We start from the raw sequence: 13,642 nt of genomic DNA on the forward strand, positions 1-13,642 counted from the left end.
GGACTCCAGGCTGGGAGGCCCAGCTCGCAAAGGGTGGGGTGACTGGGTCCCGGCAAGGAGTTCTGTGCTCCGGACCTCGGAGGTGCGGGCCCTGCCCCGGGGACTTCTGTGTACCCTGATTTCCGTGGTGGTTAGGAACGTTCCAGGGAGAAACCGTGACCCGGGTCCGCTACTGATGATTGGAAATGTGAACTCGTGCGTGGCCGAGAGAGCAGGGGTCTGGCAGGAGACTTGGAGGACGGACAGCGGGGATGCTGAAAGGCAGCCAGGCTTGTGGAAAGGTCCGGCGAGGGCAGGTCTCAGCGCCGGGGGCTGATGGGGAGGCAGGGGGCCTGTGAGAGGAGGGGCTCAGAGCAGAGGGACTGACCTGGTACCAAGGATTGGGGAGGCTGGAGCTTAGGCCCCAGGGACAGCTTGAAGGGCCTGCAGAGACCCTCTGGCCTTACCCTGTCTTCCTACGCCGGGGGGGGGGGGGTGAGCACCAGCCCCTTACAGCGGGGACCTGGACAGGGGACGGGGAGGGGTCTGAGGAGGAGGAGGAGGCAGATCTGCATCGCAGTTTAAGGCAAAATGCAGGACTTCGAACAGACCTTGTCCTTGCGGCCGGTTACTTCAGACCAACCCCCCACCCCGGTCTGTCGGTGCTTCTCTGTTCCCCCTCGTTGGGGAGGGACTGTGACAAGCCCCAGAGCAGGTCAGCCGTGCAGGCTGAGCCTCCAGGGTCCCGGGTGGTGGTGGGGAGGGCTGGGGGAAAGCCGCCCTCCCGAGCCGCCAGGAGAGGACAACTGGCCTCCAAGGCCTTCCGAGATGCTGACGCCGACCCATTCCCTCGGAGTCCCTGGGCCCCAGGGCTGCAGCCGAGATGTCCCACGGCCCAACCCCCACCCTGAGAAAACCGCACCCCGCAACCTGGGCTTCCTTTCCCAGCTCCCCTTGAGGATGCAGGACCCCGGCAGGGGACAGTCTTTGGGAAGGCCCTGTGGGGCCGTGAGGGGCAAGGGCCAGCCGTCTCGAGTGGAACCTGGACGAGGGGTCTTGACGAAGCAGAAAGGGGGGCCGCAGCCCCGGTGTTTACCCGCTCTGGGGCCGGCCCTGTGCGCACACCCGCGTGTCCTCTCGTCACGAGCCCGCCGGGCGCGGCCGTCAGCCTCACGGTACAGGTGCTGGGAGGCAGGCGGGAGAGCCCTGGGCTGGGAGTCGGGAGCTCGGAGTTCTGGTTCCGGCCTGGGGCACCCGAGCTCTGGGGCTGTCAGCTCAGCCTCCCTGGGTCTCGATTCCCTCCCTGAAGGCGGAAGTCTTGAACTGGTTGACACTCAAGGCTCTCCTAGCCCAGACATCTCACAGGCCTTGGATACAGACTTTCTCCCTCCTCGAGGGCAGAGTTAGAGCCGCGAAGGAGACAGGTGGCCCCTTGCCCCGTGTGGTTGGATGGCTGAGGGGCGGTGAAGACTCAGGGCCCACGGTGGCTGTCTTCACATGTGGGGACAGATGGGAGGAGCCTGCAGGTCCAGCTGAGGAACAGAGCACGACATACAGGAAAGAGAACAGACAGCACGATGAACGGAAACCCCCGAGGCAGCTCTCTGAAAGCAGGACAGACCCTCTACGTGGGGCAGTGAGGTCCCCGTCACCAGAAGTGTGCAAGCTGAGAATACCTTCCGGCCTCTGACGGGCTGCGGGAATCACGGACTTCCAAGATACTCTCTAGCTTTGCAGTCCTAAGCCTGTGTCCCTCCACTCAGCTGCCTGCGGGAACCAGCTCCCGGCCGGGCCTGGCAGCCTCCTCCTGAGCGGCTGTGCTCAGTCCGAGGCCCCAAAGTCATCCACTGATGCGCCAGGATCAGGTGTGAGAGGCGCCGAAAGCAATGTGTTTCTAATGATGGTTAAAACACCCGAGTTTTTGAATGAGCTCTTCACAGAAATTAGAAACTGAAGATGTTATCCTGGGCATAACCACGTGCTTCCCTGAGCGAGAGGCAAAGAGGTGGCTTGTCCACTGGGGCTGCCGGGACTGGGGACGCCCCCGGGCCTGGCCACGGGGCCATGTGTGAGGTCTGCGGGAGGACACCGCCCCCACGAAGGCTGCTCTGGAGGACACAGGATCCTCCCGCAGGGCCGACAGGGAGAACAGCCCTGCAGAGGCCTCACCTCCTCCCTCCGAACCTCACTGGGAACGGGCGGGTCGCTCACACCCCAGCAAACCCCAGGTCCCAAGTCCTGGACAGAGCACGCCACTGCAGGGGAAGGAAGTCTGTGGGCAAGGCCAAAGGCGTAGGCCCGTCTGCAGTCCACGCGTCCGTGCCAGCGAGCAGCTAGAGGGTCTCGTCCTGTCTGTGGAGCCTGTGGGGGTGCGTGTGTGTGTTTTGGGGTGTGGGGAGACCCACCAGCCATGTGGGCTGTTTCGGTTCTTGGTCACTTGGTCCCTTGGAGCTGCTCCCAAGCTCTAGATCTGTCCAGAGCCTAGCTTGGCTCACGAGCAGCAGGGAAGCTCTGGCCAGGACTCAGGGTCCCCATAGCACCCCCTTCCCTGGTTATGTGGACCTGGGGATACTCCTCGAGTGCAGGGAAGGGGCCTGGGAACCCCGGAAGAGGGGAGGTGACCAACTATTGGCCACGACCCAGTCGGCGGTGGGATGGTCCACTCGCAGGAGGGAGCGGGACTGCAGGGGAGGCGAGGCCCTTTCCTCTGCACCCCAAGCCGGCTTCACCCAGCCGGGGGTCCCTTGCCCTCTTTCTGCCTCCTTGTCAGCTGCACCTGTGAACTGGGGAGCCCCCGCCCCAGTGTCAGTAAAGGCTATGGAACTCCCGAGGGCACAGTGCCACACAAACACGAGGCTTGCACGGCCCTGCAGGTGGGGGTTCCTGGGTGCCCCTCCCCGAGGCAGGTCAGGGGGACACTGGCCAGCTTGAGAAAAGAGACAGTCCGTGCAGACCACCGTCTTTCTTCACTCTTTACTGTGTAAAAATAAACTCAACAATTCATGTCGTTTCAGCAAGAAAATGAAAAAAAAAGCAATACCAGTAGAAATAGTGCATTTCCAGAATTGCTGATGGGAGGTGGCAGGTCCCATGGTTTTGACCCATTTGATACCCAAAAGGCTGCAGATCATATGAAAAATGTACAGCTTTGGTTAGCAAATAATGAAAAAGTAAGATACATCGATTCTTTCATATTATACAGTATATACATTGTAACAATATCAACCAGAGGGGGTTTACTTTGTTGGATTTTTTTTTTTTTTTTTGGCAAATAAGACAAAATTGGGACTCTAAGTATTGGGCTTTTTTTTTTTTTTCTCCTCAATGACTTGTTCCCCTTCAACAAATTGCACTTAAGTCCACGGTACATGGAAGTGACACATTTCCTGTCGTTAGCTGAATAGATTTACACACTGTGTTTGAAGAGATGAAACCACGGCTGTGTCAAGCCACATTCTGGTTGCCATGAACTTCTAAAGGATACGCTCTTCGTGTTAACAACACGTAACCCTAGTTTTTCCTACCAGGATTGGAACTGATCAAGTCCTTGACTTAAGCCAGCTCCAAGGCAAAGGGTCTACCATAAATGGCCAATTCGCATCCTGGTCCCCAACACCTCTGAGCGCAGGCGGCCCCCCTTTGGAGCTCATTGGAATGACTGAACCTCACGCCAGCCTCTCCCCCCTTCACTGCCCACAAGACACCCCCTTGGTCTCAGGTCCCAGGGCTGGTGACAAAGTGATCTTTGCACTCTTAGAAAATAAACGGGGAATCTACAAAAGGAAAAGAAAGCATACAAAATGTATCTCTTTCTTCCAAAATACATGCTTTCAGTCCTATGTTTTGGCGGAGCCTGAAAGTATTTTCCAGGGAGATATAAGGTGAGTTAATTTTATAGGTTTGTCCTTTTCTTTCATAAAAATACTCTTGTTTGGTAATAAACTTTTTCTTCTATAGTAAGAGAAATAATACTGTGTTATCAAAAGCAAGAAGGCTTAATTCCAGTGGGATCTAAGCTCCGAGAGCCCGGAGAGCCTCTGTCGGCAGCTCCCCCACCTCGGACCCCCAGGGAGCTGTGGGTCACCAGCTCGGCAAGAGCTCACACCGCCTGGGCAGTGCTGTGTATCTTCTTAGTTTATAAAACGGCTTACCTGAGATAGGCATGTGTTATTCAGTGCAAGAGGGAGTGTCGATCAGATTAAGGAGGACATGGGAGACTACGTAGATTAGATTTGTGGCTGTCATCGACCTTTCTTGGGGCCGGCAAAGTGCCAAATGTTAACACAGTGAGGGAGTCAAGGGGCTTGGCACAGGCTCCAGCTAGAGGCGGGAAGGGAGCCGAAGGTCAGCTTCTGTCCCTGGCACCGCGGGGGCGTCAAGGGAGGGCCAGGAAGGTGAACGGGCCGGAGGCCAAAGGGACTGTAGGCATTGCGTCTGGGGTGTGCTCTGCCCGTCTCTAGCTAGGGCAGAGGATGGCTTGTGGTCCTGACGGACAGCTCCCACCCCGCCCCCGAGGGCAGAGGGTGGTCTGGGGTCCGGATTGGCAGGGGCTGGTGGGGGGTGCTGGCAGGACAGCACCCAGCTCCCTCTGAGCCTCGCCTAAGCAGCAGCCGAGAGGGGGCCGAAGTGAGGGGTGGGGCCGACCTGGTCTAGAGGGGTGATTCCAAGCTCTCGCTCTGTCCCAGTCATGGGCTTTGTTTAGGCTCCTTGTCAACCTACACGTGAAAAACACACTTGTTGGTGTGTTTGGGGAGTGGGGAGGAGGGAGAGGGATGCGGGTCCCTCCCGTGACCTCCCCCGACACCCTTGGCTTGCTTCTCCAGCGATTTCTCGGTAGCTACGCGGATGGTCACAGGACGATGGGTGGCACTGGGCACACGACACGGAACCAGAAGTTCATGCAGGCAGGGGACGCACATCAGACCGAGGGAGCCAGGGACGCGCCACCCCGGGGAACATGCAAACAGAGAAGATCCCTGCAGATCCAAAGATGCCACAACCCGACGGGCTCGGACGAAGCACAAGGGTCTCAGAAAAAGCCACTGTTGAGCCACAGCACGCAGCGCGGCGCCCGGACCGCACCCTCTGAGCAGGAGTGGGCGTCACAGCTCGGCGACCGGGTGCCACGCACACACCCACGCGGACACGAACACGGAGACACCAACACAGACGCACACAGATGCACGAGGTTTCCGACGCAACAGGGCCTGCGCGTGAGGAGACAGGTGCCCCTGGAAGGAGCCGAGGACGGGGAACACCTGCTCCTCCCAAAGGAATGTCTGCAGCTGCACATGAGCCAGACAGTGCGGGAAAATTTCTAGAAAGACTCGCCAGCCTTCTGCTAATTAGACTCCCAGTGAGAGAGTCCGGGGTGCCCTCAAGGCGTGCGACCCCCAGGTGGGACTCCGGAGCAGGGAGCCTGCCCGGGGTGCGGCCCGTCTTAGTTCTCTTCCTCTCTCTCTCTCAACGCGCGCACGCGCACACGCACACACGCACACACACACACAGACGCACACGCACGCGCGCACACACGCATTTCCCCTGCCTCAGAAGGACTAGAAGGAAACGCGTGTGGGTGCTCTTCGTGGGGGAAAATAAAGTCCAAGGTTCTAGACACCGGTCGTGTCTCGGCGTCACCGGCTGGTGACCCGCGGGGGGCAGCTGCAGGACCGGAGCCCTGTGAAGCAGGGGGAGTGGGCTTCAGGCCCCAGTGCTGGCCGCGGGCCCTGCGTGGGAGGCCTCCAGAGGCCCCGACCCCGGGGAGGACGCCCGGCGCCCGCGGACCTGGGCGCGGGGGAGGAATATGGCTGTCAAAATTGGCTTGGACCTTCTCACTGACGGGTCCTGTCCCAGGGTCATCGGCCCTAACTGGCCGGGTCTCAGTCGGAATGTGGGTTTCCTTGTCTCAAAGGTCCCCTGTCGAGCTGACCCATGGACGCCTCTGGGCTCCCACTGCCAGAGGCCAAAGGAGAGGGACCAGGGCAGGCTGGCTTCCACCGCCTTCCCAGGGGCACGAGCAGGCAGCCGAAAGGGAGAGATGGATCCCTCGAGAGCGCGTGACTGTGTGCCGGAGACCCGGTCCTGGGCCGGGGCCAGAGAGCTGGGCATGCAAACCAGCTCCCCAGGCCCAGGGCTGCCGCAGACGCCACCGGCAGGGGCGCCGCCTGGGCCCTGGACGGGGTCCGCCCACCTCCTGAGGCCAGCCCCACCCCCAGCCCTCCACACTCTCTCCCGCCTCGCTGCCAGAGCGTCCCAGGCCCAGGTCGGAGAGAATCGGCTCCCACCAGGAAAGAGAACTTCTGTGTGGAGAGCCCCCCCCCCACCGCCTTAATCAACCGCTGGGAGACATTTATTTTCCCGGTAGAGACGTGGCTCTGGAAAAGCTCTGCCAAGACAGACGCGCGTGTGGAGGAGGCCCCGCGGCCCCGGGGCAGCTCACAGGGTCCCAAGTGCTGATGTTCAGCCTGTGGCGAGCTTTCCCAACACCAGAGGAAGGAGGAAAGGACGCAGCTCCTTCTGGAGGAAAGCGCCTCCCCCCCCCCCCCCCGACACGCACCCGCCGCACCCGCACATCCTCACCTACGTCTGCCTGGCCCCGTGCTGCAGCCGCTGGGGAGCGGGGTGGGCTGAGACCCTGGGGGGGCGCCTCCCGGGCACAAGGGCGACCCGGGCTGTGTGCGTGCGTGTGCGTGGGCCTTGAGTCACTCCTGGGGAGAGGGAGAGAAGAAGACGCGAGAGAGTCATCACCGCACAAGCAGGGGGGAGGCGGGCGGGCCGGGCCGAGGGCAGGAGGCTCGGCCGGCAGGAGCCTCAGTTGATCTGGCGACAGGCTTCGAATGTCCACTTGGTGGCTCCCCCATAGATCTCGATGTGCGACTCGGCCCAGGCGATGACGTTCCCAGAAAGAGCCTTGGGGCTGCAGGTGGCCAGGTTGTACACCTCCCCGGGGGTCAGCTTGCGGTCCCAGATGTTGAAGTGGGCCAGCTCGCCCACGAACGCTTGGGTGGCGTCAAACCCGCCGCCCAGGGTGTCCTTCGGAGAAAAGCAGAGGCTGAGTGTGGAGGGCTGTGGGGGTGGGGGGGCCTCTCGAGGGGGCATGCGCCCGTGTCTCCCCCATCAGGGGCTTTCCCATTGACCTCGAGGTACCCTGTCATGACCTATCTCTGGGAACCCAGGAAAAGGGCCACTACTGGCCACCTCTGTCTGTCCTGGGTGCCGACCATCTCCTGGGGACACCTGGACTCTGCCTGACATGCGGCCTGTCCCTCGGCCAGTGAGACGGTCCACTCGCGCCGTGTGCCACCATGGGAGCAGGGCCCTGGTAGAACCGCTGCTGCTCCCCCTGCCTAGACGAGCTCAGATGTCACCTCTGCCGAGCCCCACGGGAATAGAAGGCCTGGGGCCCTCCTGCTGGCGCGTCCCTCCGAGTGCCCAAGGGGACACAAACCGCTTCCAGGAAATAAATTATGCATCGCTAAAGGCAGACCGGCCTTTCTGTGCCAAAGAAAGTGTGGCGGCCCCCAGAGCATTGAGACAAGGCCCACCCCGCTTGTACTGCCGGAGAAGCCCCCCCAAAGCAGGGACTTGGCCCAAACCACTGCGTACCTTGCTTCCCTTGGCTCTTTCTGGGAATGGGGGGACCACGTCTGTCTCCGACCCACTCCCTCCTTCTCCCCCTGGTCCCTGTTCAGCCACCCTGGCTGTCCCTCCTCTGGTTCTGGGGCTCCCCCTGCAACCAGCATCCCCATCCGGCCCAGCCCCCAGGCCCCTACCTGCTCCTGGCCCAGCACCAGGACCCCCTGCGGCTTGATGGGGTGGTAGGGGGCCAGGTTCTCGCCGTTGCCGCCCTGGGTGCCATCCTGGTAGGCCTCCCAGACCCCGTCCCGGGTGGTCCAGGTGACGCAGATATGGTGCCACTGGCCGTCATTGATCACGAAGGGCAGCTTGGCCACCTGGGAGGGGGAGGACACACGCGCTGTGACGTGCTCAGGGCCGCAGCGCAGATCAGCGATCGTCACCACGTGACTCTTCCTATCACCACGTTTAAAATAAATAACCAAGAGCGACTCTGAATTCTCTCGGCACCTGCCCCGGCGACCTTACCGTCCACCAGCGCCATCCACTGACGGGTCACGGAGTCCCATGGGAAACGGGACGATTTGTCAAGGGGACCCTGGGGTGGACCTGAATGCACAATGGCCTCCCCCTGCTCCCCCTCCTCTGCTCGGTCTACCCAACCAGCCCTGGGACGGGGAGTCCCACTGCCGGGGGCTCAGCTCACGGCTGCGATCTGGGCCTCTCGGATCTCCTCCACCACGAAATTGCTGGATCTGCCGGGTCTACACCTGCACGGCCTCTGCCGAGACAGACACCAGGAGCCGCGCACCAGGCCTCCGCCCTGGGGCTCCACTCTGTCTCTAGCTAGCATGGGGCGGGGCGGGGGGGTCCGATCGTGCGAAGACAAAAGGACCCGCACACCCTGTGATGTGGGGACACGGGGCCCAGAAAGGAACCACCGTTTCTGGTCCAGGCCTCAACAGCAGGGCTTGAATTCCAGTTCCCGGCCGGGGCTGGAGACGGTTGCTGCCCGTGCTGCCCCAGAAACCCGGGACTTGGAAGCCTCCCCGGAGAGAAAAGGCTGTGCCCTCCAAGGGCTCCGCCGCATCTGGCCTCCCCCCAGGGCTGAGGGGCTGAGCAGGATCGATCTGGGCTCTAGGAGAGCCTCTGGGGTCCTCCACTTACATGGAGCTGGGGGAGGAGGAGCCGGGGTTCAATGGGAGGGACCGGGCACCTTCCAGTCGTGCTGAGCCATCCCCCCACCCCCCACCCTGGGAGGCCTCTGTGGGGGAAAGTCCCAGCTTCGCACTATTCATGGAGTGTGGGCAGGGGCACCCCTCCACCTCCCCCAGTCCTGCCTGCCTGGCCCTTCTGGTGCCCCCCCCCCAAGCATCTGTGGTTGCAGAGCAGGCCCAGCAGCCGGGCTGGGGGCGGGAGCCTGGGGGACCTCACTCTGCTGTCCTGCCAGACCAGACGGCTGGGGGCTCTACCTTGTCGTTGATGAGGATCTCCATGGGATTGTTGCCCCACTCGATGAGGACCAGCTCGTTGGCCTGGCCCGGCACGGCGTAGGAGAAGGGCGTGCCCACCCCGGGGGCCGCGCTGGACTTGAGCCACATGCACACGGTGAAGGCGTACATCTCCGGCAGGCTCTTCTTCACCTTGGCGTACATGTAGTTGGTCCGCAGCGGGAATGTGAGCTGGAACTTGTCCCCGGGGCGGTTGTCCTTCTGACCTGGAGAGAACAGGACACAGTCCCGTCATCTGCACCTCAAAGCCTTTGTTCCCGTCGGAAACCCATTCAGCACGCCGCCGCCCCCGCCCCCTCCCGCTCTGGGAAGCCAGGAGCAAACTCAGCTCCATTCTCAGCCGCTGAGAGGGAGGCCCAGCAGGGTCAAGTGCTTTGCCCTGCCCGAGGGCACGGAGCCAGAACAAAAAAGCTGACCCAAGATCTCCTGCTCTCGGCTCAGGCTCCCCCATGCTGCCCCTGGGGAGGCTGCGATGGGGGTAGGGAGACCACGGTGGGCTTGGGCAGGGAACGAGTCCCTGCACAATGGTCGGGCGGGGGGGGGGGGCTACTGGACCTTGGTGGTGTGGCCACAGAGGGAGGAGGTCTCCTCCAGCCTGAAAGAGGGGGCTGCCCCCAGCGCAGCCCCTTCGGCAGACCTGGTTCCTGGATATGGTTCACAAAGTCTCCTCGTGGATTCCCACCCGAGACAAGTGGGCGCCTGGTGCCCAGCCCACTCCCCTTGACGGCCGGGTGTGCTGCAGGCCCTGCTGGCTCTTCTGAACCCGTCAGTGAGCCCTGAGGACTCTGGCTCTTTCCAGAACCCTATCTTCCCTACAGGAGGGAAAGACGGCCTCCTGAGGCTCGTCCAGCAGCTCTGCTTGGAGCCCTGCCGAGAGGGCAGGGCAGCAGGGAGCAAGGAGTCGGCCCAGAAGCCAGGGCCCCCCAAGGTGACTGCTTTGAGGACGGGGCCACTCATTCTTGGGGAAAGCTTCCTCTGCGCTTCCTGAAAAATCAGGCTCCTAGCCTAAGAGCCTCCCTTTACCCAACAGCCCCAGCTCCCTGCCTGCCAGGGACGTCTCGGGGAAAGCTTGTCTGCCCCCTCCCAGCCCACACACGCACTGTAGCTGTGGCCCTGGGTTTGGTGTGACTGACTCCAGGCAAAACATTCCAACCCAGCAGTGGGCACAGGCACCGGGCCCAGAGCCAGGAAGACACACACCTGCCAGCTCCTGGGTGTGCTGGGGGCTTGCCAGGGAGTCCAGAAGGAAACAGGCCCCCCAGGCCAAGAATTATTTCTAGAAGGCATCCTGCTGGGCCAGCAACAACCCCCCCCCCCCCGCCCATCCATTCAGGTATCAGGAACGGCGGGACTGGTCCCCTCAGTGCCCCCCCAACCATCTCCAGCTTGTATTCCTGCCCCCCAGCACACGGTGGAGCAGATGCAGCCCCTGGCCTCTCTAGGGGCTGTTTTTCATCCCCTCAGCCTCCCCTCCTCCCCTCCCCCCTCCCTCCCCCGGCCCTTCCCCTGATCTGTTTTTCAGTTACATAACGTGCCTTAAGATGGCACTGTTTAAATCCATCCAGCACATTTTGCGGTCCAAGAGGGGTCACGTGGCCCTGCTCCAAGCCCAGGAACACCCCCCACCACCACTTTTACAACCTTGTTTGATTTCTGCGACTTCAAGCCCGAGCCCAGCTCGTCTGGGAGCCCCAGAGTGCAGGTGGGGCTGGCCAGAGTTGGTGACCAGGAACCACAGGACATGTAGCATGCTAGCACTCGAGTCATTCAGAAATTAAGACCACAGGGAGGGGCTCAACTAAAGGGGGGAACCCGGAGATCCCCAGAGGACAACAGTGGTGCCGTGGACGTGGGAGAAAACAGACCATCCCCAGCCCGCACCCCATTCCCTGCTGGGGTTGGGGACCGGCTAGAGCCAGTCTTTCTTACCAGGGAGCACCACAGCCACAGTGCAAACTTACAGATGATCAGACTTGGAAAAATCCTCTGTGTGTGTGTGTGTGTGTTGGGGGGTGCCCACCACACCGACCCATGCCTTCCTCACTCCGCCTCCCCCCCTTCATTTGTCCCCAGCCCAGGGGGCCCGGCCCCATCAGGAACACCGGCTGGAAGCCCCAAACCCGGGGCAGGGACTCGGAAAGCGGGAAGGGCTGGAGGGGTGGAGAAGCTTCAGGCTTTGACAGCCTGGAGCAGAGCCCTGCAGGAAGCCCGGACCTGAGGCAGGGTCCCACCGGCGGGGCACCGGCAGGGCAGCCAGCAGCCCCCACCCACACTCCTCCAGGCCCGTTACCTTTCTCCAGCTCGCTGATCCGCTGGTGCAGGGAGGTCAGGGCGCTCTCGATCTTGACCCGCTCCTCCGTGTCGTTCCTGGGGCCGCCCTTGCCCTCCTCCAGAGTGTTCACCCGCGACAGCACCTGCCTCTCCAGGTCATCAATCTTGCTCTGCAGCAGGTCCTTGAGGCTGTTGGTCTGGCTGGAGGAATTGAGCCGGCTGTACTGCTGCGGGGGTGCAAGGGCGGAGGGAGACCACACCGTTACGCGCGCGGCGCGGGGACCGAGCCGGGAGGCCGGCGGCGCGGTCCCCTCAGGGCGAATGCGGGGGCGGTCTGGCGGGGAGCTCGGGCGAGTGGCCGTCTGCGTCTGCGGGGCCCCTCAGACTCCCGGCGGGCCCTGGCCGGGCACCAGCGCCCGGCCGAGGGGGGTAGTGGGGGTGTCGGGCCGGGACGGGAGTGGGAGTGGGGGTGGGGCAGGGCAGAGGGGCGCCCGAGCCGGAGGGGGACCGCGGCGCGCGCGCGGACCTCGAGGTTCTCCAGGCGGGTTTTGAGCGACTGCAAAGTTTGCCCGAGTTGGCTGAGCGTCTCTGCGGCCGGCGTCCGGGACAGGTCGCCCATGGTGTTCTTGCCCGAGCCGGGCTGCTTGCGGCCACCGCCAGCCCGGGCCTCGCCGGCGCCCGCGTCCAGCGTGCTCTGGCTCTCGCAGCGGCCCAGCTTGGTGGTCAGCTCGCGAATGGTCTCCTTCTGGCTCAGGATGGTCTCCTTCTGCTGCAGCACGGTCTCGCGGAGCTGCAGCACGCTACTCCGGAGCTCCTCGGCGCCGCCGGCGGCCACGGACGCGGCGCACATGTCGGCGTCCACGGGCACCGAGGTGCAGATGAAGCGCGTCGGCCCGAAATCCTGGGCCGCGCTGCCCAGCAGGCAAAGGGCGAGCAGCGCACAGGTGCGCGCGGCGCGGCCGGCCGGCATGGCTGCGGGCGCTGGGGCCGGCGCTCCGGCCCGGCTCCTGGGGCTCGGCTCGGCGGGGCTCGGCGGGCGGCCCGCGCTCTGGGCGCCGCGCTGCTCGGCCGCGCAGTCCGCACCGCCGCGCTGCCCGGCCCTCACTGCCGCCCGCGCTGCGGAGCCCGCGCCTTTTATGCCGCCGCGGGAGGGGCCTCGGCGCTGCCGACGTCAGCGGGGGAGGAATCCCGCTTTAATTGTCTGCGGCCCGGCCCGCGGCGCCTGGCGGGGGTCGTTCGCGCGCGCGGGGGGGGGGGGGGCGCCTCCTGCGGTCTCCCCCCCCCACCCACCCCCGCCCCGCCGAGCCCGCACCGCTTCCCCGAAGGCTCCGAGAGCCGCGCGCGGGGTCGGGGCGGGGGGGGGGTGGCGGGAGGACTGGGACTACAGGATGGGCCACCTGCATGATGTCCCCAAGTCTCCGACGGGGTTGTGGGCGGCCGGCCCGCGAGACAGAATTCGGTTCAACCCGCTTGGCCCCACAGAACACCCTCGGGGGCCGGGACGGGGGCGTTCAAGGCGGGACCGGGTCCGCAAGGGCTCAAAGTGTCTACACTCGCGCGTCGGGTGAGGAGCGCTGGGGAGCGGAGCCTCGCACCGCCGCTGAGTCCAGAGAGGGGGGTCGCGGCGCTGCCGCAAGGTTCTTGGATGCGCATGTGGGGTTGGAAAGCCGGTCTACACCTGGGGTCGGGGGACTTCTCCACGACCTCGTTCAGGGCTCTCCTGCCCCCTCCCACAGGCCCGGGGCTTTGGGGACCCGGCTACGTCCCGGGGGGAATGGCAGCACCGTCCCCCGCCCGGAGCCCGCGGGGCGCGCGGGCACTTCTCGGATCGAGCCTTTCCGCCCGCGGAGCCGGCCGATTCCGGGCAGGCGGTTCCCTGCGGCCCCCGGGGAGGAGCTGAGCGGCCGCGCTTCCTGGGGGCCCGGCGGCCCGACCCTCCGCGCTCCCGGAGCGCCTTCCTGTCGCGGGGGCGCGCGTGCACGTCCGTGTCCGTGTGCGCGTCGCGCTCTCTGGGCCCCGCGAGCCCCAGCTCGGCCCACTGCTCCGCCCAGGGCAGGTGGGGACGGGTCCCAGCGCACGGCCGGATCGTCGCCGTGTGGAGCCCCCCCACGGTGGACCCTCCACCGGGAGTCACCCCCGGCCGCTCCCGCCCCCCTCCCCGCACCTGTTTTCTGAGTAGCGGCGCCGCCAGGGAAGGCTCCCAGATTCCCGTCCGGGTTGGGACGCCCGGTTCGGGGCTCTGGACAGGCCCAAGCCGCTGGCGTGCCCCGGGCCATCGGAGTTCCGAGCTCCCAGTGCGCGCAGGA

General features: G+C 64.1%; 1 protein-coding gene across 1 annotated transcript; it reads right to left on the reverse strand.

Moving 5' to 3' along the window:
• Nucleotides 1-3,228: 3,228 nt before the first annotated feature.
• On the reverse strand, nt 3,229-12,451 carry NPTX1 (neuronal pentraxin 1). The gene is made up of 5 exons (XM_032321258.1): nt 11,863-12,451; nt 11,356-11,563; nt 9,027-9,271; nt 7,752-7,931; nt 3,229-7,011 (listed from the first exon to the last, which is right to left on the reverse strand). The coding sequence occupies exons 1-5, from the start codon at nt 12,304-12,306 to the stop codon at nt 6,790-6,792; spliced, it is 1,299 nt and encodes a 432-aa protein (XP_032177149.1). The 5' UTR covers nt 12,307-12,451; the 3' UTR covers nt 3,229-6,789.
• Between the last annotated feature and the right edge of the window lie 1,191 nt (nt 12,452-13,642).

This window comes from Mustela erminea, chromosome 18 (assembly GCF_009829155.1).
Source record: "Mustela erminea isolate mMusErm1 chromosome 18, mMusErm1.Pri, whole genome shotgun sequence".
Taxonomy (NCBI): Eukaryota; Metazoa; Chordata; class Mammalia; order Carnivora; family Mustelidae; genus Mustela; species Mustela erminea.